The 27,685-nt window shown below is 42.9% G+C and overlaps 1 protein-coding gene across 1 annotated transcript in view; it reads right to left on the bottom strand.

The window, feature by feature from the left end:
- TENM1 (teneurin transmembrane protein 1) overlaps positions 1-27,685 on the bottom strand; it is a 441,834-nt gene that overhangs the window by 136,137 nt on the left and 278,012 nt on the right. The window contains exons 14-17 of the mRNA XM_075259290.1: positions 12,022-12,207; positions 8,229-8,252; positions 7,381-7,527; positions 78-294 (exon numbers count right to left, since the gene is read on the bottom strand). Coding sequence (XP_075115391.1) covers positions 78-294; positions 7,381-7,527; positions 8,229-8,252; positions 12,022-12,207 — 574 coding nt within the window. The remainder of the gene's footprint in view (positions 1-77; positions 295-7,380; positions 7,528-8,228; positions 8,253-12,021; positions 12,208-27,685) is intronic.

Here is a 27,685-nt window from a genome sequence, read left to right on the forward strand (position 1 = left end):
CACCCGCTCGTCTGTTTTGTTTTTTTTTGTATTGATTAAGTTTTGATGTTGTCGTATGAATAAAATCCCATACCAACCTGCTGTCAAGGCTCATTTCTCCAGGAATTGTATGAGTGCTGTCCTTGCCAATAAGGAATCTAATGCGGTCATAGAAGAGTCGTGGAGGGTGCTGGGAGAAGGGTGGTTGGCTTTGCTGGATGAGGTCTAATGGGTCAGGTGAACCTTGACAGAGGGGACTGGAAAAGCAATTGGCTTGCTGGCAGCAATCAGGATCCACACAATCTGTCAGACCATCTGTAATGGACAAAATTTCCATAAATCAGCCAATGGACGTCCATAGAGATTTATTATAACAGGGCAATGGGAAAGTAACTATGCTAATGAATGCTAAAAGAAGAGGTTAACCTGCAAACAGGCTGGTGCTAACATACGGTAGGAAATAAGTGATAGGACTCAGAAACACTCCAACTACTACAGAATGGACAGCAACAAAGTTTCACTAGATGATTTGTGTCCCAATAGTGTTACTATACTGAGTTCTTTGAAATCAGAAATGATAACTGTGCATGTCCATAGAAAGGATTTTAGAGGTTTTTAAATTATATATATTATAATAGGGACAAGGAATTGGTACGAAAAGGTTTCTGATATATTTGTGGATATCCTACAGACAGGGACAAGGAAACATCCTCCAAACAACACGTATAACAAATATCTTTGTACATTCCCCAAAAAGTAGTGAACAGATGATAGGAAAGGGAGAAAAGGGAGACATGACATGCAGCTTCAGGTTCTATCAAGATTGTCTGATATGAGAAGGGAAATTAGAATTTGGGAAGCATTGGAATGTTTTATGCTTGATTCACATCTGCGTCCGTATGTGGCTCCCGAACGAAAAAGTAAATACAACTGCAAGCGCTGTGCAGTAAAAGCACACGAACCCCATAGACTATAATGGGGTCCGTGTGCTTGCCGTGCCATGCCCTGCCTGCACGAATCATGCGGACAGGAAAGTAGATTATGAACTACTTTCCTGTCTGCATGATCCCTGTGGAGATCTGGTGGCAAGCACACGGACCCCATTATAGTCTATGGCGTCCGTAGGCTCTCTCTGGCACAGCGCTTGCAGTTGCGTTTGGTATTCCATTCGGGGGGGGAGGGGGGGGGGGGGCTTCATGCGGACTCCTCTGCATGGAATACAAATGCTGATGTGAACGAAGCCTTAGGGTAAACATGGAACTGTAATGCAGAGTTTCTGCAACATTTCTGCACCATTATTCCCCATCCCAGCAATAAGACACAATGCAAACAGTATGTTGCATATTAGACAATGCCTAAATAGTTTTTTAAAAATATAAAACATCCAGATGAGGAAGGTCGAGGTCATAGTTTTCACCAATATTGAAACATCAATTAATACAAAATAAAGTGCGAGCAGCAATATAATCATCACTAATGCAGAGTAATAACGGAATATGCATATAATGAGGCCGGATACAGACCTGTAATGAGGCACACTGGGTAAGCTGTGACCTCTCCTCCAGACCCCGCATGTGATTTTCTTTGCAAACGTCCTTTGGGGGTAGCCAGGAGAGCAAAATGCACATTTGAGGTTGAGGTCATAGCTTACCCTGTGTCTCTGTGCTCTCATGCCTGCTGCAAGTCTACGCCAAAGCATAAGCACCCCAACTACATTGATTATCTATCTGTACCTGCCTAAGGACATAGTGTAAATGTTACCATAACACTTCGGGTGTAGGTTTTACTTATGGCGGTCTTATATACAATGTAGTTTGTCTGTAGAAGAGAGCACATCCCCCTTTAAATAATGATCCTCATCACTAAGAAAATGTAAGATCTATGTAAGATCTGGTATAGCATGGGTTAACTAACTCAATGACTTGAAGACATGAGCTAGAAAAGATTTACGATAAAAGAGAACAATAAACTTGACAGCTGGTTGGAGGGAGACAGATGTTTATGAAGGAATTACATATCCATGTTACATTAAAGTGCACATTTGATGCGCGTGTCGTATATTGCTGGTGATATACCATCAAGAATCGATTCTACAATTATACGCAGTCTATTGAAAATAATCCAGATCGTGTGTGAATAGCTTCCGCATTGCAACGTTTATCACTAGTGCAAACCTTTTCTTAGAAAACAGTGTTATAACCAATAAATCCGCCATTGCAGCTCCTGTATGTGCGGCCTCTTCAGTCTCACTATATTAGGGCATTGCATATAAGATTGTTCCTTAAGGTTAAGACCTCGCATAGCGTGTGGTAAAAACTGCAGCTGCAACGTATCGCAGTTCTTCCTGCAGCACTTCCGCCACGTGGGGCCCCGGCCTACAAAACAAATTCACTTTTTTGCCAATTTCTACATGGGTGGTTCCCTGGCCTGCTCTGCGTACATATTGCCTTAGATGACAGATATATATGGTGACGATTGCTGCCCCAAGTGACTAGTTTCTGACTATCCAGGGCTCACTTTCTTTTTCACTGCGCCTCAAGAGGCTGAAAAATGACGTGTCCTGCTTCATCTTGCCATGGTTTGCGTATCCAACTCAGTCATAAAATGGATGGGTAACTCCATTGTTTCTGAGAATGAGCAACAGGTTACATAGAAATGGAATTTGGAGAGAAATCCGAGCTGGAAGACAACATCAAATTCCTCTCCAAATTCCATTGTGTGAACATGCTTTTAGGCTGAGGCTCCACATTGTGGAAACACAGCTTTTTTTGTTGCAGATTTTGATGTGTATTTTTTTTGAGCCAAGGCCAGGAGTGGATTGAACAGAAGGTAGAAGAGCTTCTTATATATTTCCCATTCCTTTTGTAGCCATTTGTTGCTTAGGTTAAAAAAAACTGCAGCAAAATCTGCAACAAAAAAAGCTGCAACGTGGGGCATCAGCTTTATTACTTTATTTCATGAGTAGCAATGCTTAGCTTAAGGTATCTGCAAAGCTGAGAGTTGTGTTCAGTTTATTAACGGGGCTTTTTGCAAAAGCAGGTTGGAGTGAAGGACTGACTGGATTACTTAAGCCTAAGGGTCGGTTCACACAGAGTTTTTGGCAGCGGATTTTGATGCGGAACCCGCTCAAAATCTGCTGCCAAGACTGACTCCCATTGACTTCAATGGGAGCCACTTGCTTCTTTTTTCCACTAACTTGTAGCAGAAGAAAGAAGCAAAATTACCCTTCTTGTCACAGATTGTGCGGCACAAGGCTCTCTCCCGATTGAGCCCATTCAGGAGCATAATGTCGTGACGGGATACCGTTGCACTACATCGGCATTCCGCCGCGGCTAACCATGCGTAATGTTTACACGTGGAATGCAAAGATACCCTAAAGATAGCTGAACCCCGGCCGAGAGTCTCCATTAGATCAAGTCAAACATTCTTTTCTATGGGAGTTCGAGGGTTTCTTCACTAAATGCTATGGGGCTTAATTTTGGTAGAAATTACATCAATTTACCACCGCTATATCATTTCCCAAATGTTCCCGTCTTCCTAGCATTACACTTTTAGCTGTAAAGAATCGACACAATCAAACAAATCGGATGGGAAATCTTCCCTTCCCTTCCTTAATGACAGGCTGAACTTTGCTTTATGGAGATGTTAATATGAATAGACCATATTTTCATGTGTGTAACAGCCTAGGACTCAACTCCATTAAAATGCTGAGCTACTGTTCAGCACATTTCTTAGCCGTACTGAATCACACCATCTGGCTGAAGACAGACAAACCCACAATGATTTATAAGCATTAAGGATATGAAAGTACTGAAGTCATCTTAAAGGGAGAATTTGCTGCACTCAGGCACTAAAATTTTGTCATTGAAATATGATGAGTCTCATGATGTCTTGTAACTAATAGAAGGAAAATACATAGGTGAAGTGCGTGGAATAGATCCCGGAGCTGGAACGTTACAAAGGCATCGTCCAATGGAACAGATTTCCAAAGTAAGATATGAAAAATCTGCTGACATTTATTTCTTAGGGTGGATTCATTAACTCAATTGGATCAGCCGGAAGATGAATAAGGCTTGAGCCCCCACATAGCGACCCGTAGCCTGCCGGTAAACCGCGGTGGAAATGCGTCACAGTTTTTCAATCGGAGCTTTCTGTTTCTATTATACCTATATAGAACACACCAGCAGTATAATTGGCACGCTACAATTTCCAAAAATGCAACGTTTTTTTGAAATCACAGCATGTTGGCTGCAGATATTTTTCTGCAATGTGTAGATGGGATTAGCCGGAATCCTATCCACTTTGCAGGTACTGTAGGACTACGTGTTTTTTGCCATCATGGTGTTTACACTACGTGAGGACAGAAACTTAAATCGGATTCTAAGGCTAGTTTCACATGACTGAGTTTGGCCAGGTTCACATGGCGGATTTTGGTCTGGAATTTGACGCAGAATCCACATCAAATTCCGGATTCAAAAACCGTCTCCCATTGAATTGAATGGGAGTCGGGCATTACCTTGTGGAAATAAGAAGCAACATGCCCTATCTTCCATGGCTGAATCAGCAGCACGTCACTCCCTTTGGACTAGGCCCATTCATTTGGGCCTAATCCTGAGTGGAATTCCGGGACTGGATGCCAGTGGGCTGTATGCACTGCACCGGCCTCCAGGCGCGGATAACTGTTCTTTGGTCTGGAATCTGAGGCAGCATGCCACCTCAAATTCCGGACCAAATTCCGCTCAGTCTGTGTGTTCGCTGGATTTACCGCCCTACACTTGACAGGAGAGGGACTCCTAGTGGTATAGGGGTCCTGTGCCGACTACAGGATCGAACAGTTTGTTGCCGGGAGGCAAGGGACTCTTATTATGAAGGGAGCTGAGCTGAAGAAACAATATCGAGCCGCCATAACGGACAAGGCTCTATCTGATTTCAGCTCCGAAGTCTCCCAGGTGTGTTATAGGAAATGAATTACTGTGGCAAGCCTCAATAGTTACCCTGTGGGTCTCCCATAGACAGTTGTATTGCAGTCTATGGGACAGTCGATCTAATAATCGCAGGTTCAGGTCCCCTAGGTGGCAACTAAAACACTGAAAAAATTATTGGATTGAACAACGGAAGTGTGAAAAAAACCTAGTAGATCCGGACTAACTTCATTGGCTTCTAACCGTTCATCACAGTTTACAGGATAGAATAGTTATCCCTATGGAACGCGACAAACAAAAGTGTGAACAGAACCTATTAGCACATCAGCAATTTATATAATTAGACGCAACACTTTTTTTTTTTTTTTACTGACATTTACTTTAGAACATGAAATATTAAATACATAAATTAGCGGGAAATTTGATTTTATGTTGCTTTTTTTCCATTTTATCGCTGTATTCAGCAATATTTTACCCTTCATGTACAGTCTAGAATTACTCTGTATAAAAAGGTTAAGTAGTTTTGTTCTGACAGAACATTACTCTCGACCATTACTTGACCGGGAGTTACAGACCGCTGCAACCCCGGTAGTTATTCCCCTGTCTGCTGCAGAAATCTTAGGTGGAACCTTAGGTGGTGCAGCCATTCTGCAGATCTTCTTGTGTATATAGCATAAGTCCATGGTTCTAATCTGCATGTGGCCGCCTGCCGCTGTTTCTGCAAGAAAACCATGGCAAGAGCTGACTAGCAAAGATGTCACTTTTTTTCGCAATACACGGTAGTAAAATTTACTGTGTGTGAACTGCTACAAAAAATTCTGATGGACATCAATAGGACGGGGATAGTGAACTGATATCATGTGTATTTCAGGGCGGAATGCAGATAGGAATCCACATGAAAATTCTGCCATATGTAGATATTAACAAGGTTGGGGGTAGGACACTAGGTGGTGCCTTTCTATGGTGTATAGATGGCTTCTTTTCACGTCTGATGGGAAAGCAAATTTTAGCTTAATATGGAGTTTTTCTCAAGCAGTTTGCGTTTCTGATGAATGATAGATGAAGGTCTGCAGATAAGAGCCATTGGACCTATGAAGAATACCATAGGACACGCCATTACTCAATGGCACACGCCACAACCATTGGATGGCCACACATGGAATATCATCTCATATCTGGACATGACCAAGCCAAGAGGAAAGGTAAGATAGGACACAACAGGGAATTTTTATCATGTTTCCTATTTCACCCATCGTTGTTCTTTCCTCACCTTTCTTTTTATAGTCTCATTTTTTGTGTGGGATCTGAAGGATTTTACGCCTCTCTCTTCAGATTTCCTTGGAACCTGCGTGAGGTCATGTGATTGTAGGAAGCTGCTTACACTTAAGGGATGTGTTTGTTGGACCATTAAATGCAAAGGCGGAAACAATAACCTAATCTAACTGCTTTACACCGAGAGATCAAAAGCAAGTCTTAATGAATAATGATGTGTTGCCAGAATGGTTTATCTTATGAACAAAAACATTCTGAAACTTAAGTGCAGAAACTTTTATCCTTGGTATATCTAAACCTGTGTTGTATCATAGTCTAAGCTCCTTATCAATCCGGCAAACATATACTATAGGAATAAAAGCTCTCATATAATATACAATGATTTCAGAGGGACCAGCCAGCTTTCTTGCCTGTAGGAGGGTCTTCTGACTTTCCCCCAACATCATCTTGATCAATCCGTCTCAATGGACCAGGTTACTCCTCTCTCCCCATGCACATATGGCCTCACCAACCATGTATGTATATGTTAGGCTAGATTCACACCTGGGATTCTCTCCGCTGGGGGATTCCATACCCCATAAAGGGCTGCTAATGGGAGGAAACCTGGCGGACCCCATTATAGTAGGGTTTGCACATTGACCCATTCATTTCTGTGGGTTCGTACACATGAGTGTGAACAACATGGAACAGGTCCTATTCCTGTCCAATGTTGCCATCTTGGTTCCATGGCTCTTATTCATTGAATGAAAGGGGCCACAGAAGCACGGTGCATGGGAGGCACATGGGGGACATCCATATGTTGCCCGCACGCTGCCCATGGTGTTTAATCACGGCCACCGATTAGTACACAATTGTGTGCAACCGGCTTTAGTCAGTTTTGTAAACAAATTATTAGAACTTTTTTACTGCTCATTTTGGGTTTTTCTGTCTTGAAATAAGTCTCACTCAATGGCTCTAAGGAAAGGTAGGCCGTCATTAGGAGAGACCGCCCATCATACAGGAATTTAAATCTATTCTAGAATTTCAGGAAATCATTTGGGGATCCCATACCCTGGATCTTTCTCCATCAATGTGATCTTATATATCAAAGTCTTCCTAAAACAAATGACCAAAAAGTTGACAAATGAAGTAAAGACCATGGAAGTCACAGGGTTATGTTATACGCTACACAGTCTGAAGCTAAAGAAACTGAAAAGTAGGCGGGTACCTGAGTCATTATCCAGATTATCAGCACAAGCCATTTCCATAATGACGTTGCATCCTGCTCCACTCCATCCAACTTGACATACACAGTGCCAGCCATTTTGGTCAAGTGTGCACCTTCCATTACCGTAGCAAAGTCCAGGGCAACCATCTTAAGCAAAGAACGCAAAAAAAACAATAGTTCATTAATATAGTATATACAATGTATCTGTGTCCTGGTTAAGAACGTTAATGATAATTATGTCAAACTTCTCTTTCTTAAGTCTTTTGTGTCTTAAAGGATATGTACACCTTCACAACCAGTCCATTGCATCTAAGACAAAAAAAAAATAAATCTGAAAATTTGCAAATAGTCTTGAATAATATCCTATCATTTGTGACTACCCAGCTCCTAGTATATGATTGCCACATATGAAAACATATGGGTTTGTTTGTGGTCTGTTACCAAGGATAGACATTGTTGCACAAAGGAACTGTACACAAATAACAGAATTATTGATATATTATGTAGATAATAGAATTATTTTTATTTTAGATGTTTTAGAATAAAAAAAATCATAGTTGAAAAAGTGCACATATCTTTTTATAATATAGAAAATTAAAGTTCGTAGTTCAGGTCTGGCAATTATTTAACTTTCTGAAAAGATAAAGAGAAATATGGGACCCTGCAAGGAAGGAAAGGCAACGGCAAATAGCCTGGGCTAAATGCACTGCACACAGAACTGCTGAGGTCTGGTCTGACTTGGGCATGCTTTGGCATTGACTAAAGAACTACTTGATAACATGTAGAACATACCTGGCTTCTAATTTATTTTTCTGGGATACACGTGATCTTTGTTTCTGAGAACATACCTCTTACAGCATCCAAGTAGTGAGCTGCAAAGGAAGGTGAAAGATACCAGATAAATATTTTAGGAATGTATACATTTTACATGAACAAATAAGATTTAAAGCTGTGCAATGTAGATGAGTTCTGAGCGCACAAAGACACAGTCGCTCACGTTATTAATTATGCTGGAGCGCTGCATGATGGGATGCCGTAACATAGATGGTAATTTATGACAGCAGATATTCCGTACTCCAATTACAGCTCCGCTGCCTCATGCCAGGAGCTGAGGACTAGAATATGAATATGAAATGTAAATTACCATTGCACAGTACCTCTTCCTTGTTGTGCTTTACCAAAGTGCAGGCCTGGAGGTATGAGTCATTAGCTTAGTCGGGATTTTTGCACACAAGCAGGATCAATGCTATTTTCATACAATTTCCAACTGTTTAGTTTTGTATTTGAATGTATTTAGAATATAAAATGCAATGTTTAAGTAATAGCTTAGGTTCTGTTCACACATGCATCAGGGTACCTGGTTATCTAGCTATACAGGATATATTTCCGGACAGATGCCAACAAACCCTGATGGGCCTTTTGGAGCACATTGGCTTCTGTTTTTTTTTGTAGAATGAATAGTCCTGCAGGCTGCCTTATACGTCCCATCAAAAATATAAAACTAATAGACCTCCAAGGACTGGCCATAAAGCCAGTGTGAATATCACCTAAGGGTTCCTGCAAATACACATTTCCATGTGCGTGGTTTGTGAGAAAACGGCATGGGTGACAAGTGGATCATATCTGCCTAGTACCTGCGCCTCTGAACACCCAATGGTTTCCTGCAGTGAGCCTTGGCCACAGAGTGCTCAGGAATTAGACCTGTACTGTGTTTGGTCCTATTCAGGTGCCCATGATAATATACAGTCATGTGCATGAGGCCATTAGAATATAGTGGGTCATTGTGCTTGCTGTTAAAAACACAGCTCACTACACCCACAAAGCACACATGTCCATGTGTCCATGTGTTTGTGTCCATGAAGCCTCAATCTGAGAACTACAATGTTTTTGACTTCTGGTATTTCTCTTAGTAGCATTACATTTTAGGACGACACACCAAAATTAGGTTTTTACAGAGGTGGAATCTGTAGCCAGGAAGACTCCTTCTATAGGCCGTGACAGCATAGACATAATGGGAATGTTGGAATATTCCATCGTGCCAATCAAGAACAATAAGTGGGATACCTTAGTAAAACTTCCAATGCTCGTCTGTAGGGTTGAGCGATTGGGAAAGATCAGATTTCATGATTGCGATCAGTTATCGGCTGGAAAATGATCGAAAATCAGAGTTCGAAATCTCAAGATCGGCTCAACCCCACTGTATATAGAATACACAATTAGGGTTGAGCGATCGGGATCAGGGAAGATTGAGCAAATTTCACGACCGCGATTGAGATCGGCTGGAAAATGATCAGACATCAGATTTTAAAATCAATCCTGAAATCTCAAGATCGGCTCAACCCTACTCGTCAGAAGAGCCAGGAAAGCTCATGTGCATGAATTTATGAGCTTTCATATGTGACTTTCTGCAACACGGTAACCTTCTTTGCCATGATATCTTATCTCAGAATACAATGAAAGCCTTTGAAATTCCTTTGAAAGAGTTGAGTTAACCCTCAGGGCCACAGTGTTGTTAATGTTTTATGACTCATCTTAACCTCTTCTATATCTCTATATATTAAGGACAGAACTACGTCACGGCAGGCATAATGGCTGCTATGGGGCCTGTGACACCAGGGGGCCTGGCCCTTTTTTGCAATATATTCATTTACTCATCCCCATTCCTGTTCACCTCCATTTCTGCATCACCTTCAGCCCCTAGGGGTTGCCGTACAGTACGCCCAACACTAAACAGTGTCTGGAAATCGCGTCCTTGACATTGTGACATTGTTCACCATTGGGATGTAACATACAGAAAAAGCCTAAGAGGCGAATCAGAGGAGGTTGTGCGCAGGAGAGGGGGCGGGTGACTGACGACGATGAAGTAATCCATATAGCAGAATTACAGTTTTTGTAACTAATCATCCATACTCCGTTAAAATGGCCAATGGATTAACTATTTTTCTGGGAATGGTTTTTTAAAATTTTTTGGTACCAAATAAGGTGAAAAGTATCAGGTGAAAAGCTCAAACATGGCTGACTTGTCTTCTATGAATAATCTTACCAAAACCATTCTTCTTTGTTAAAATTCACTTTTGGCACCTTAGGCCTCATGTTAGGACACACTAAGTGTTAGCTTAGCAATGGCCTGTATCGGACGAGCACCGAGCCTCGTGTACTAGACCAAAGATGTATGCCACTACATTAGAAGAACAAAGTAATACAGAAATCCCTTAAAGGAATCACGGGGTCATCCTTATTGATGGCATGCACATGGTTTACATAGAAGTGTCTGTGCAAAGAATAGACGCTTTCAAGACAAAGATGGCATGCAGAGTAATGTGTAGATAGCATACATGTAGGCAATGTCAGTGTACGAGTACTGCAGCCAAGTCGGACTTGGGCGCCCATGGCCCACCAGTTATATCCATTCTGGGGGCTCGCTATAAATAGGACTCCCTCCTGATTAGGACCATTCATCCGGGCCTAACCAGGAGCGGGATGCCATGACTGAATGCTGATGCGTTGTATCAACATCCCGTCGTGGCGGGCCGTGCGAAAAAGAGAATTTTCCTCTTCATTTTCCACCATGTGAACTGACCCAAACACTGTGTGCAAGTGTATCTAGAAGAATTGATGCTGTTCTGAAGCCAAAGGGAGGTCACACCAAATATTGATGGGATTGAGATTTCTCTTCACTTATTCATTCACTTCATTTTGGTAATGGCAAAAAATAAACTATTACCACTTCTATTTGAAAGCATTCTTACGTTACAGCATTGTTTCCACATCGGCCTATAACTATAGCAGAACACTGTATATATAGCGTGTGGTCTATAGGTATGGATACACCCAGATAATATGGAAGTGGTTTCTGATATCACCGTACCATTTGTGACATATTAGTACATGGGAGGGGGAAAACATTTGATGCCGGGTGACGCCCATAGTGACCGTCTGCAAAGCCGCCATTTTAGATGCAACTTTACTTTTTTCAATGGGAAGGGGGTCATGTGGCACATCAAACTCATGGAGAATTTAACAAGAAAAACAATGGTGTGCTCTTGTTTTAATGTAGCCTTACTCATTATCGAGTTATTGACACGTTTTTGATAATGAGCAACGACAGTAACCCACTAAAGGATGTGCTGAAGGTGCGCCACATCCTGGATCTTCACGGAGTACACCAAAGCCTACAAATGGCCCAAGAGATAGAAGTCCAAGGGAGTGAGATCTAGAGACCTTGGCTGTATCCATACTTATGGACCACTTGGGTGTATCCATACTTATGACCCACCCTGTACTATACCCCCAAGCTCCATAGTAAAATAATACAATGTCTTGTATAAAACAAGGATTCATAAACAAGGTCCTTTAAAAATGGCTCCTGAAATGTGGACAGACAGAAATGAAAACATTTACCATGTCATTAAAAATGAAACAGAACTGGATATGAGGCTGTTATATAAAGGATACTAAACCTGTTCCCTCTCATATGAACACCAACCAGGAGCAGATTTGGTGGGCGGTGGGGATGTGATAAGGACCATTGTTCCATATCTTAGATATATTGATAACTATTATATTGATCCTTTATTACAAGCGTCTTGGTAATATCCTTAATACAGCAGATCAGTTTGCAATACATAAGAAATCACTCACCAATTGTACACTGTTCACCCTCCCATCCTGGGCTGCATTCACATTTTCCATCTTTGCACTGACCGTGTTCTGCACAGTTTGGGTGACAGGTGCGCTCCTCGCAGCTGGCTCCTCCCCAGCCATCTTCACATTGACAGACACCTCCTGAGCATACACCGTGACTTCCACAGTCCACCGCACACAGCTCTAGAGAAGCAATAATGAGCCAGGGTGTTATTACGCCACGCAAAAGCTTTAATGTTCGCTCTGCCAATGCAGTTAAGGCTATGCAAATCCTTATTAAGAGTATCACGGCATATCCAAGCAACGCAGGTTTTCAGGAGTAAATTCAATTACAAGTAGCGCTTCTACAGTAACTGCCTTTTTCTTTAGGGAAACAAATTGTAATGCAAATTTCACTAGGTTGACAACTGAGAGTCTATCACATTTATAATGTTAACTTAGTCTCAACAAAGTATTGCACTTGGGCAGCGTTCCAGCATTAGACGCGAGATAGATGGGAAAGCAAAAAATGCACTCGGGAAGGGTAAAGAAATCACTTCTCAAGACAGAAAATATGTATCGATCTGTGTACAAAATACAGAATGCAAGAAGAGACAGACGACTGCACCACACTACTTCTTATTGCCTGGCCTTACTTAGGACATAGCATGGGTACAGGAAATAACGCAGGTCTGTTACGGTTCTGTCTATATATTTAAAAATAATATTTTTAAACGACAGACCTGCTAGTCTGCAAGGCACTGCAGTGAGGTCCACAGGTCCAGATGGGCGGCTGTAAGGTCTGAATAGAGTGCTACCAGTTAAACTGCACTGGCAGTCATGTGGCACAGTACAACAATGTGAACAAGCTGCAACAACACCCTGCCAGTTAACCTCACTGGACAGGTGCACAGTACAGCAGAAACAGCAAGGCTGCCAAGGGTTAAACTTCACCCCAGGTCAGCAACAAAACATGCTCCTGCAATAGCTAGGAGCTACTAAGTGAGTAGACCGTTAAATGGGCTACTGATTCCCACTGGCAGAGCCAAGGAATCCTACCTAGATCCCTGGAGACTGCTCCTACCATTAACTGGAACCTGGCCCTAACCTCCTGTCTTAAGGTACTTAGTCAAAGTGTGAGCACCAGGCGGGCGTCGGCTCACACCATATAAAGGCTAGTCCCCGCCCAACAGGGCGGTGGCCATGATGTCACCGATCATGCTCAGTATGGACAAAATGGGACTTAGCCTCTGAGCGGCTCCAAAATGTCTGAGCATGCTCAGTAGGCTGAAAGCTGGACTTACACTCCAGACACCTCACTACCCGAGGCCGAGGGCAAGAGATAGATTGAGAGAGAACCCTGCGGGACCCAATCCTAACAATGTCTCTATGTGAATACTGTCATATACTGGGATGGGTAAATTAAAGTGTGACTGTTGTTTTCCTTTTTTATGTGCTATTGTGTAGCGAGGGGATTGTTAAACGTTTTTGTAACCAATTGCACAACAAAAACAATCACCTTGTATAGCATTTGTCAAGGAAGGGGCGAGAGTCACTTCAAATTGCTATATCTCCAATTTTATACCGCCTACAAAGCTTTCTGATGTCATTACAAAGCTGGCAGACTGTTCTTCTGGCCGGCCTTCCAAACCAATATATAAATAATGCTTTTGATTTCTACTTCGTCCACAACATCTTCTGTGAAGAGTTGAGCAGGGATTTCAGGCTCTTATTAGTAGAGGTCAGTAAGGCCGACCGGTGAACCAATAAAGAGTCCGCTCAATGTGGGACATACATAAAGTACAACTCATGTTAAGCACTTTTGCTCTCAACCTGCATAAAGCTTGTTTTCCTGCATAGACAGAATGTCAGTCTCCCCTGTATAGCTTTCTTTCTGTGAGCTACGAATCCAGCACCCTCATTGTTCCTCTATGTTTATTCATGTACAGAATGGCGCTAAATATATTATTTCTGTTCACTTTAATAGACCACAAGGGCAATGATATAACAATGATTAGATGCATAGTCAAAAAAAGTCCACTAGCTCACACCGACTCACACTGCTATCTTTGAGTGCTGAGTGCAGAATTTTTAGTGTATCCTATGAGATGCAGCTGAACACTGCTCTCATCTGCCTCCTGCTTATAAACTCACACTGCTATCTTTGAGTGCTGAGTGCAGAATTTTCAGTGTATCCTATGAGATGCAGCTGAACACTACTCTCATTTGCCTCCTGCTTATAAACTCACATTGCTATCTGAGTGTTGTTTGCAGAATTTTCAGTGTATCCTATGAAATGCAGCTAAACACTACTCTCTCCTGACTCCTGCTTATAAACTCACACTGCTATCTGTGAGTGTTGTGTGCAGAATTTTCAGTGTATCCTATGAGATGCAGCTGAACACTGCTCTCATATGCCTCCTGCTTATAAACTCGCACTGCTATCTGTGAGTGTTGTGTGCAGAATTTTCAGTGTATCCTATGAGATGCAGCTGAACACTACTCTCTCCTGACTCCTGCTTATAAACTCACACTGCTATCTGTGAGTGTTGTGTGCAGAATTTTCAGTGTATCCTATCAGATGCAGCTGAACACTGCTCTCATATGCCTCCTGCTTATAAACTCACATTGCTATCTGTGAGTGTTGTGTGCAGAATTTTCAGTGTATCCTATGAGATGTAGCTGAACACTACTCTCTCCTGACTCCTGCTTAGAAACTTATTAATACTAATTAAACTTACTATTTAGTAATGATCCGTGCTGCGCTATATAGGCTTTCTCAAAAGAGAAAACAAAGTGTGCTGGAGATCTGTAACATACAGTGTTGTTCAGTGATATATATATATATATCTCGTAGTTTCCATTATCAGTATAAGGAGATAACTGCTTCTGTCTGAAAACTTCTCCACAATACGCCGTCTATTCACCATCACCTTATGCAGAATGTTCCCTCTTCCAACAATAGGCGGCTTAAAAGTTTAATTTAGAATCTCCATCAATAACATTCACATTGCAGTTTGTTCAGACAAAGTGAGAGGAAATGAAAACAAACTGTTAGCAGCTGGCCAATTTACAAGGGCTAGAGCCGCAGTGTCATTTCTCATTTGCTCCAGCAGTCTTATGAAAGCTTTTATTCAATGCAACTTCCTTTTATTATTCATTTTCTGCATCCAGACATGGCTGACCCCAGAAGACGGCTATTTGAAGCCCTTCCTCTCAGGATGTAATAGAGGAATTTGCTAAGGGACATAAAGGATCTACTGCTTGTTTATTTCCATTTCTACCTGCAATGAGATCCACTTCAAAAGCGAGAAGCAACTTCTGATATTTTGTTTTCTAAACAATGTAAAATAAATGTTAGCTCCTGTTCGGCACTGTTCAATACCTGTGGGGTTTTCTCTATTTAAATATGCTTTTGAAGATAAACATCCCATTCATGTTGCAAACAACTGAAAATATAAAGTAGTTCAGGTGGAAGTGCCTGGAAACACAGGCCTCCTCCGGTGGTAATATCAATATTCACAGTAGGATTTTTTTTCCAATTCAATGAATAAAGAGAAATGGATTTCTTGTAATACAAATGATTTCTGTTTTAAAGATTCTTGCTGAACTCCGCAGTCTTCTAGAAAGTTCCAATCACATTTCCGACCACCTATGGCTCCTATTCCTGCATTGATTAACACTTAAAAATCGGATATTTCAAATAAATGTGACATACAGTTTAAAGTGATGTTTTTTTACAAGAATTTGTGATAAGGACAATGCATAAAACAAAGTCGACCTGCCTCGTGATCCTTACGGCCATGTTGGCTCTGTTCAGTCATTCTATTTCTATCTTCTAGAATAGTAGGCTTATTAACTGAGTCATGCATGATGTTAAGGAGGCTGCCCTCTAGAGGGCGGCATACAGAGTGCACTGTTCTCCTAATTACATCCTGGAGAATAGCTTTCCATATTTTTTACCCAGAATCCCTAGCGGAGCAGGAATGACTTGTAAGTCTCCGTACTGCCTATGTAGGCACACACTCTCCCTAATGTTTATGATTATCCCCTGACCCTGGTCTATAGTCTCTCACTCTGCCAAATCAGTATCCCTGTACTATACTGAGGAGGTCCAAAAGACCAAAACAGCGCTGTCCATAGCTGGGAATCTGTTCCTTTTGGAATAGAAATACTAATTTGGCAATTAAATCCACATAATGATAGTAGACTTATTAACTGAGTCATGCATGATGTTAAGGAAGCTGCCCTCTAGAGAGCGGCGTACAGAGTGCACTGTTCTACTAATTACATCCTGGAGAATAGATTTGCATATTTTTACCCTTATCTTCTAGAATATAATTGTAATCTCTAGGTGGCATCTTCCCCAGTCACAGATCCCATCTTGTCTGTTAGGACCCTATTCATGCTCAATAATCTGCAAATCAGTTATATATATATATATATATATATATATATATATATATATATATATATATATATATATACACTAGCCTCTGTCCTACACTTCATCTGCGTGTTGCAATCAATGATCCACCTATATTCAGCAGATTACTGCTGTCGATGGTTCACCTACTCCAGTGTTTCGGCAGCTCTCAAGCTGGTCTGCCACTGAACTTGTTCCTTACGCCGTGCCTGTGATTGTTCCGGCATCTCAGCAGCTCACTAGGACGCCATATAATGAGCGTGTTGTTGGCATAGATTTTCCCCCTCAGCTCTGCTTGAGGAGAACTCTGTGACTTCTGGCTCCTTCATAGCTCTCGTTTTTGCGACAAATTAGATTTTCTTTTTCCTGACATGTTTAAAATGAGCAAACTGCCAATTTAGATTAAAGGTGTTTTCCCACCCAGTGTGTCAGCACTGGAGCAGATCAGATAATATGCAATAGGCAAATGCTTGTACACAATGGACTGAGGGTTAGCTCTGTGTTTAAATTGAGAGATAACAGACCTGGCTTTGTCAGAACCTGAGATAAGCTGCTAGCAAGAGTAGTATAATATAGTATATGCACATAAATTCATAACAGTTGTGAAGCCATGTCATTTACCAGGATAAAAAGTAGCCTATGTGTTAATCGAGGTTACAAACTATCTATATGCCAAATTTCATTCAAATCTGTTCAGCTGTTTTTGCGTGATCGAGGAACAAACATCCAAACGTTCATCCAAACTTTTATTAACCAATGGAGGCCTGGATTTGGAGTCCTCCCCAAAATTAAAGTGAAAAAACACACTACAGGCTGATCCAACTTTGATGTAATGTCCTTAAAACATGTCAAAATGAGGCCGAGTAGTGTGTGTGGCCTCCACGGTCCTGTATGACCTCCCTACAACACCTGGGCATGCTCCTGATGAGGCTGAGTAGTGTGTGTGACCCCCACGGGTCTGTATGACCTCCCTACAACACCTGGGCATGCTCCTGATGAGGCTGAGTAGTGTGTGTGGCCTCCACGTGTCTGTATGACCTCTCTACAACACCTGGCCATGCTCCTGATGAGGCTGAGTAGTGTGTGCGACCTCCACGTGTCTGTATGACCTCCCTACAACACCTGGACATGCTCCTGATGAGGCTGAGTAGTGTGTGTGACCTCCCCGGGCCTGTATGACCTCCCTACAACACCTGGACATGCTCCTGATGAGGCTGAGTAGTCTGTGCGACCTCCACGGGCCTGTATGACCTCCCTACAACACCTGGACATGCTCCTGATGAGGCTGAGTAGTGTGTGTGACCTCCACCGGCCTGTATGACCTCACTACAACACCTGGACATGCTCCTGATGAGGCTGAGTAGTGTGTGTGTGACCTCCACGGACCTGTATGACCGCCCTACAACACCTGGACATGCTCCTGATGAGGCTGAGTAGTGTGTGTGACCTCCACGTGTCTCTGTGACCTCCCTACAACACCTGGACATGCTCCTGATGAGGCTGAGTAGTGTGTGTGACCTCCACGTGTCTGTATGACCTCCCTACAACACCTGGACATGCTCCTGATGAGGCTGAGTAGTGTGTGTGACCTCCACGTGTCTGTATGACCTCCCTACAACACCTGGACATGCTTCTGATGAGGCTGAGTAGTGTGTTTGACCTCCACGTGTCTGTATGACCTCCCTACAACACCTGGGCATGCTCCTGATGAGGCTGAGTAGTGTGTGACCTCCACGTGTCTGTATGACCTCCCTACAACACCTGGGCATGCTCCTGATGAGGCTGAGAGGTGTGTGTGACCTCCACGGGCCTGTATGACCTCCCTACAACACCTGGACATGCTCCTGATGAGGCTGAGTAGTGTGTGTGACCGCCACGTGTCTGTATAACCTCCCTACAACACCTGGACATGCTCCTGATGAGGCTGAGTAGTGTGTGTGACCTCCCCGGGCCTGTATGACCTCCCTACAACACCTGGACATGCTCCTGATGAGGCTGAGTAGTGTGTGTGACCTCCACATGTCTGTATGACCTCCCTACAACACCTGGACATGCTCCTGATGAGGCTGAGTAGTGTGTGAGACCTCCACGTGTCTGTATGACCTCCCTACAACACCTGGACATGCTCCTGATGAGGCTGAGTAGTGTGTGCGGCCTCCACGTGTCTGTATGACCTGCCTACAACACCTGGACATGCTCCTGATGAGGCTGAGGAGTGTGTGCGGCCTCCACGGGTCTGTATGACCTCCCTACAACACCTGGACATGCTTCTGATGAGGCTGAGTAGTGTGTGTGACCTCCACGTGTCTGTATGACCTCCCTACAACACCTGGACATGCTCCTGATGGGGCTGAGTAGTGTGTGTGACCTCCACGTGTCTGTATGACCTCCCTACAACACCTGGACATGCTCCTGATGGGGCTGAGTAGTGTGTGCGACCTCCACGGGCCTGTATGACCTCCCTACAACACCTGGGCATGCTCCTGATGAGGCTGAGTAGTGTGTGCGGCCTCCACGGGCCTGTATGACCTCCCTACAACACCTGGGCATGCTCCTGATGAGGCTGAGTAGTCTGTGCGACCTCCACGTGGCTGTATGACCTCCCTACAACACCTGGACATGCTCCTGATGAGGCTGAGTAGTGTGTGTGACCTCCCCGGGCCTGTATGACCTCCCTACAACACCTGGACATGCTCCTGATGAGGCTGAGTAGTGTGTGTGACCTCCACGTGTCTGTATGACCTCCCTACAACACCTGGGCATGCTCCTGATGAGGCTGAGTAGTGTGTGCGGCCTCCACGTGTCTGTATGACCTCCCTACAACACCTGGAAATGCTCCTGATGAGGCTGAGTAGTGTGTGCGGCCTCCACGGGTCTGTATGACCTCCCTACAACACCTGGACATACTCCTGATGAGGCTGAGTAGTGTGTGTGACCTCCACGGGTCTGTATGACCTCCCTACAACACCTGGACATGCTCCTGATGAGGCTGAGTAGTGTGTGCGGCCTCCACGGGCCTGTATGACCTCCCTACAACACCTGGCCATGCTCCTGATGAGGCTGAGTAGTGTGTGTGACCTCCACGTGTCTGTATGACCTCCCTACAACACCTGGACATGCTCCTGATGAGGCTGAGTAGTGAGTGTGACCTCCACGGGCCTGTATGACCTCCCTACAACACCTGGGCATGCTCCTGATGAGGCTGAGTAGTGTGTGTGACCTCCCCGGACCTGTATGACCTCCCTACAACACCTGGACATGCTCCTGATGAGACTGAGTAGTGTGTGTGACCTCCCCGGGCCTGTATGACCTCCCTACAACACCTGGCCATGCTCCTGATGAGGCTGAGTAGTGTGTCCGGCCTCCACGGGCCTGTATGACCTCCCTACAACACCTGGGCATGCTCCTGATGAGGCTGAGTAGTGTGTGTGACCTCCCCGGGCCTGTATGACCTCCCTACAACACCTGGCCATGCTCCTGATGAGGTTGTGGATGGTCTCCTGAGGGATCTCCTCTTAGGCCGGGTTCACACGGAGTTACGTGCCGCGAGATTTGGCACGTAGACGCCGCGTGACCCTTTGCGTGCCGTACACGCTCCCATTCATTTCAATGGGAGCGGGGAGCGTATGCGCCGCGCTAGTTTGCGGCCGTGAATAAATGCACGGCCGCAAACTAGCGCGGCGCATACGCTCCCCGCTCCCATTGAAATGAATGGGAGCGTGTACGGCACGCAAAGGGTCACGCGGCGTCTACGTGCCAAATCTCGCGGCACGTAACTCCGTGTGAACCCGGCCTTAGACCTGGACTAAAGCATCTGCCAACTCCTGGACAGTCTGTGGTGCAACGTGACCTGCTGGAGGCGCTACCAGGGGACAGGCTAGTACACCAGGAGACGTGGAGGGCAACAACCCAGCAGAATAGGATTCTTAGGATACATTTATATGCTAAATTGATTGAATCATTTAACTTAGTATATTAATACTTGAATATTTTTTATTATTATATAAATATGATATTTTCTATATATTATACTTTGTACATTTTTTGTATGGCTAGCCACACATTTGAAGTTAAACCTTGCTTGCATTATAGCGGTATCTATGGCCATTTATCTTTCAGATGCTACTTGATCAATCCAAATATCAAAGTTAGCATAAAGGAAAAAAGTAATATCTAGACAATTCTCTGGAGCCTTCCCAGTTATTCCAAATCCTTCACACACAGCTCTCACATTTCTTATTCATTTCCTACCAAAAACTAGTTTCATGTCACAGTGCTTATATTCTAAGATGCATTCCTTTGAAAAACATCTTCCTTATCCCTTGGCACCTAACAATATGTTCTCTCTGTAAGGAAGATTATGAATATTAACCCCTGAAGATTCACCGTAATGCCGCCATGCTGAGGAAATGTCCTCTAGTTACTGTCTATAATTTCCTCTGTCAGCATAAATAGGACTTCAATGAGAGAAATAGGAATAAAACTCGTGTGTACAATTTCGGAATGTCAGCAACTATTTTCTATGATTACTATTATTATTGTTGTTATTATTATGTAAATTCCAGCCACTTAGAAACCCATTATCTTGGAGAAAACGGAAGATAAAAAACAATCTAAGACTGATCTGCACAGTAAACAATAAAAATATTGATGCCATATGGTTTCATTCCGTCCGCTAGACTAGCAGTGGATTTTTAGGACAACAGTTTAGAAAGAAATGTCGATTGTATCCCTTGTAATCCCAAATTTTCCCCCACAGATGTACAAATGTCATATTACTATACTTTATAACACGTTTATAGATCTGATTTTCAGACTTAGAACCAGAATGAGCACTTGCCTACTCTAGATTCTCATAAACAGATCAAGACTCTTTGTTGCATTTTTTAAGCCATTTTAGTTACTTAATATCACTGCCGGGGACATGTGACACTTTCCTGCAATTTGGACTTCCTTACTGTTGTCAACGTGTCCTTGGCTGTGCATTATTGTTTGGGGAGTATCTAAAGGAACCCAAAGACATAAGAGAAAAGTTGGCTAAACCTACTTATTTTGGCTATTTTATGGTGTTGGGTAGTGAAGAATCTGGCATGCTGAATGTTTACCCGTTTCCTAGTTGATATACTATCGCCATAAAAGTCCAGCAGCGATTTACTCCTCTCTCGCCATTGAGTTGGTAAGAATACCATGTCAGCAAAACAAGCCTTTGACTGGCAGCTATCCAAATGACATGGGCACCTTAAGGCTAAGGCCCTACAGGATGTCCTGCAGTAAAAAAGCACTGCAAGAAAAACCGCGACGGCATCACATCATGGCTCTTCAACACAGCGCTTTAGACAGAAAGTTTGCAGAGCTTTCCTTTGCGGACTTTCTGTTACAATTAAGCCTGTGTTTCCGTAGCTATAATTAACATGCTGCAATTTCCAGAACCGTACCGATTTTGGAAATTGCGACATGTCCGCACCACGGTTTTTACCACAAAGTGGGCATGGTATTCACTAGACTCTCATCCACTTTGCCCTTACTATAAAACAGTGGGATTTTTCATGTGGCGTTTCCACCACGGGCAAATTGCGGCATTTCTGTCCAGTGGGACCCTGGCCTATAAAAGTTTCCAATGCTGATAACCATATTTCAATATGCAGACAATTATATTTTTAGACAGAATGCTTAAAAATTTTGCAAACTTTTCAAGTTTTTCTGTAACCATCTTTGTCACTGGTGACAGACTTTTGTCTTCATTAGTTGCCAATGGATATGACCATAAAGACAAGAAATTCCTATGGTCTGGGACCGGTCATCAACCCAGCCATGATTTCTTTATTATGGACTGGTTATAAGGACACTACATGCACAAGGAGATAACCTGGCCACAATAAGGAAGTCAGCCTAGTCTATGGGGTCCGCGGGTTTCCTGAAGGTAACCACTTTTTAATGCGTATAGGATTCCAATCGTGGGGTCCCCAAGTGAACTCCCTGAACGGAAACCCAAATGCAGATGTGAAGGAAGGAAGTGGTTCCACACGTCTTGGAGAACTAAGCACAGATCTTCTGTTAATGTAGGCTTGTTCCAATCTTTCTGTTTCTTCATGTAATCCCAGACAGACTGGATGATGTTGTGATCAGGGGTCTATGGTGGCCATATCTTCATTTCCAGGACCCCTCCTCCAAACAGTGGTCACAGCAAATATTGGTTTGATTTATAGTCCTTCCCTCCATTTTAATAATTGACAACCCTTCTAATATTTGAAAGCTTTCTTACTTTGTAGCTTTTCCTCCCCACATCTGCCTAAAACTTTTGCATCTCTATTTATAGGTCTACCTATATTGGATTCATTCTCTCATCGTGCATGATGGAGTGTTGAATTGCCGGTGAAGCACTTGATCCGTTGCAATAACCAATAATTCCGGAGTCGGTGGTGTTTTTTCTATTTCCTGTAATACATTTCATTATTTTCTTCCTTTGATAATGATTAACTTTCAGCGTCTCCCGAATATCAGGAGAATAAACTAGCGCTGCCCAGACTGAAGCAAAGACACACTATGCCTGGCAAGAAATAATACCTGCTCTAAATGCCTTAGATGTGATAGACATGTAATATTGCAATTTGTGCTCATTCCTCTGTGATTCAGAACTCAATTTTCACAGTGCAAAAACCAAATCAATACAACTTTACAGAACTCGCTGCCGATGGTAAATATAAGGACATATATTTCATTTCATAGGACGGAGGCATGGAAATTGATATTACGTTAAAGGATTACTCATTCTCCTTGGGGTAAAGGTTTGTTTGCCAGAATACATTAAGCTGTAGAGTAAAGTAGAGGTTTTCTGCATTGACAATAGTTTGCAAACATGTAGATGATACATTGTAGCCGGACAGATGACAGTGATGTATCTTCAGGAGACTCATCATCATCATCATCGTGGAGGACATAAAACAGTCTCGTAGCTTTCAGGACCTTTATTGCCTCTCATTTTTTCCTCTTCTCTCCTATCATGTCCGTCAGCTTTACATCATGTAAGAATTCATTTTAGTTCTGTCTAAAATATTTACTATTGACTTATTAAATATAAAACAGCAATTCCCGAAAATAATGGGTATGCATCTCATGAGCCAGATTTAGTTCCCCCTTATGTTGAGACTGTGAATGATCCAGCTGCAGCCCCTCACTAAGACACTATGCAAGAAAGAAATAACCTGACAACATTCACATCTGTCTCTGTCGTGCAAATGACCATCAGCAGAGCTACATTGATTCACCCTTCACCTATTTAGCAATGCCAGCAACTTTAAGTTAAATCTGATGATACACTCAGTCCAGTAATTGCCCCAGTGGTGACCTGAACACAAACACGATGTCACGAGATGATGTCATCAAACACTGTGTCAGGATCTTGGTGTAGTTTGCTATTCCACCACCAGTGGCCGCTGTTTTTCACTCTGAACTATAGTGTTGCACTTCCACTCCTCATCACTGGAGGCTGCGGTGTTCATCTAAGGTATTGCCTTAACAAAGATGACCGATCTGTACCAATGTGAAGCCATCTTGTTTTCAGTTTGGGCCTATTTATACCCATTAGACAGTACAGCCTTTGCTCGAGTATTGTGACTTGTTCCAGTCCCCTGCTTTCCCAGACGGTTTCTACTCCATTGCTGTATTACCCTCGCGATCTACACCTCAAGCTGCACCCTGGAATACTACTCCTCAATACCTATCTGATCCTGGCTTATTCCATCTGGCCACCGGACTATTTTAAGACTTCTTACATTTTTTCCGACAACCCCTTTAACTCTTGGCATACAATAGCATTACAATAAGAAAAGTTAATAGGAAATTCTGCATTTAGGCACATCAGCAAAGCCAAAGACAGCTCATTTATATTCTATACTTTTAATTTCACAATCTCAACCATGCAAATTTGACATTATGCAAAGGAGAATAGAAAGTGAGTTAGGATCTTTTTAGAATTCATCCTGGCTCAGTGGGATTTTTTAGTCCTCGAGAGTTACTATAATAGAATACGCTGCAGATTGTTTGGGGGGAACCGGACACGTGCGCTAGAAGTGAGTAATATACTGCTGGTTTTCATATGATATCAAAATCATTATTTTTGACAAGGTGCTGTATGTTCATCCCTGACAATCGTCCATGTCATTCCGTTGAAGAGTCTTAATTGCCGCGGTTTTAAAACACGTGAATGTCTATGGTTCTATTCACACAGCTATATTTATTATTGTCTACATGGACAAAGATACTTGAAAAATAGTCCATTAGAAAACTGAACATATGAATAGACCAATTAATATCTATCTATAATCTACACGTCAAATGAAAGAAATGGGATTCATCTCTTTCCATGACTTGGTTTATTGGATTATTCCATTTGGTAATACGTTATTCTAGTCTTTTTTTTGATAAGTGATTGGACTAACAATACTGAACTTAAGAAAAGCTTACATCGTCTTCCGACTCAATATGGAGGTATGGCATGGAAATCATATACGCTGCTTCTATAGACTGTGCTTACTAACCTGCGCCATTTATCTTCAGCCTAACATGTGTATGACCTCCTATGGTTTACTGCTGAGTTATTCTTATCTGTTTGATAGAACTGACTGTGTTTTCCTCTCTATTTGTCTTTAGTATTGGGGTCCCATATGGTCATGTTATGATTGCCTGTCACATAAAGGTTATGGCGCTTTCTTGTCCTTGCTTGTGCTCTGCAGAAAAGACATTTTGTAATGGTATTGTTCTTGCTGCTGACTATGATTACTGAAGACAGAAAAACATTTTTATTTTTTATCAGCTATACAGAAAATTGTAGCCCGACACGAGCACTGGAATACCAGGCAGCGCACACTATAGTGGAGAGGTACTAGTATTTGTAACAATGGGAGATCTCTGATGGAACAGAGAAATAATGGAATAGAAACTAAAGTTGGCCATAAACATTACATGTACAGTATGTCAGTCCAACCTACTAGCCAACCATCCAATGTCTACAGGGGACTCCTGACACTTCTCCCAGTGGCCGGTGTTGAGTGAGATAAGGCTACTGTAAGGGAATTGCTAGGTAAGCAATTCCACAGTAGCTGCTGAAGAACCCTGGGGGAAGGGGCACAAGAGACAGTGAGCCCCAAGCTGAATTCCCTCCACTGTCCCTTCCTGCTTGCCGATCCTATCTTATGTAATAGGTGGCAACTGGTCGACGGACCCTTCCTATATAAGTGACAACACAGAACGAAGACAAATAACAACAAAGGGAGGTCAGCTAGCCAAGGGTCCAGTAACAGTCAAGCAACGCAGTACAGAATCAAAATCCAAGAGAATGATCACAAGGGAAGCCAAAGGTCAGAGGTCAGTATACAATAGAAACAGAAGGGGAGCTTAGCAGGGACAAAGTCACAGAACAGAGTCTCAATAGCCAGCGAGTCTTTGTGGGCGGATGGCCTGTATATAGAAAGCCCAGGACCAGCCCCAGACCTGATTGGAAGACAGGCTGACAATCACAAAGGCAAGGCCAGAATTAACCATTAGAGGGGCAGAGGGAATCAAGATGCAGGAGTAGGGTGTGGTGACAATTCAATTACTGAGATAGAGTTGTGTTCACACAATGCAACGAAAACACTACGCAACTAATCAAACTGGACACGCCTCCTACGCTGCAGAGACCCGAACAGGCAGAGACGTAACAGATACATTTACTTCTTTCTATGGGCAGGAGGTCTTCATCGAATGATTACTGGATTTTATACAGATCAAACTAATAACATGGAATAAGAACTTGGACAATTTTAATCAGCAGATAAATAGACTTAAACAGCAGATCTGTCCAATACTTGTGTATAATGTCCGCCGTGCTACCAGTGAGTGGTTTAGTAAGAGATTTATGGACTATAATCTACTGCTTTCTTCTGGTGCTTTCTATGGGAGGCATAAAGAGCAGCTCATCTTAAAGAGGACTTTTCTCCACCTCCACCAATTCTAGTTCTTATCATCTGTTAATAGACACCGATCCATTGATTCCGGCACAGCTGGAATTTTCTCTCTAGCCTTCCCTGTTTCTGAGCAATCAATGCAGGTAGTTTTGGTGCCTATTGTGCTATTTGGACTCTAATGTCAGGCAGGGTGTGGGATTCAGGGCTCCTATCAGAGGCAACCAATGTCAGGGCCCATTTGCACCCCCATTCAGGGAGCAGTCTTAATGCCGCTGCATTGGCACTTGAATGCTCTGAATAGTGTACGGCTACTCTGCCCCCTCCCCTTTTACCTTTACTTCACTGCCACTGGGTACTTCAAAATAGTGGGTATGATAGCAACCAATGGCACTTGGCCTCACTCCACCTTGGAGTTGGACTTCTGGGGGAAGTGGACAGAAAACATTGCAGAGAACCTCGCTCCAGCAGAGATACTGTATGGTGCTATCTAATGCCAAAACTGAAGCTACTTGTCCAAGGACAGATCCCAATAGAAATCTATATAAAACCCTGGGGTCTGTAGCTTCAGTTTCTCTCCATCTTGTATTCACGACATTGGAGGGAAACTGAACATGATAACAGATATGCACCATGTATTCTATATCATTCCAAGGCTCCAGGATTTGCCTCCATCCTGGCTGTAGATTTTGTTGAGGAAAAAACCCTTTACTTGGCAAATCCGTGATGTTGGATCTGAAAATTCACACCAAAGAATCCACGCTGGAAACACTTGCTACGTGTGAATAAGGTTTTCTAGGAAAGCGTTCACTAGTAATGAATTTACTGTGAATTTTCAATGTGGAATCTAAATCAAAAACTTGGTGCAGGTTTCTCATACTTGTATTGCACTACTGGGTATTATGGGGCAAGTTTGACCTTGGGTCAGGGCGCTGTAAGGGATCCCTATATCCATGTTAATTCATTGTATTATAAGTCTTGCGTTGCATGTAGAATTCCAAGTAAAGATAACATTTTCTTAGACAAGCAGTTGCATATAGTCATTTAGTGCCCGGAATAGATGACCTTTTCTAGATTAGTGAAAATGGAAAGTGGCAGATTACATGGACTAAGTGTTTTCATTTCGTCTTGGTTTCTAAGGTGATGGATCTGTTAAATGATAAAGTAATGGAGTGGTAGACAATGATTTATTAGGCTTTTCTACGTGAAATCGAGGAAAGAAGCATTATGTCATGCCTAGAACAGAAATGTTCAGATCTCGATATGCACAGAAACAAATGGTAAGGGCGGATTCACATCTGCGCCCGGGTCTCCG

The sequence above is a fragment of the Leptodactylus fuscus genome, chromosome 11 (genome assembly GCF_031893055.1).
Source record: "Leptodactylus fuscus isolate aLepFus1 chromosome 11, aLepFus1.hap2, whole genome shotgun sequence".
Taxonomy (NCBI): domain Eukaryota; kingdom Metazoa; phylum Chordata; class Amphibia; order Anura; family Leptodactylidae; genus Leptodactylus; species Leptodactylus fuscus.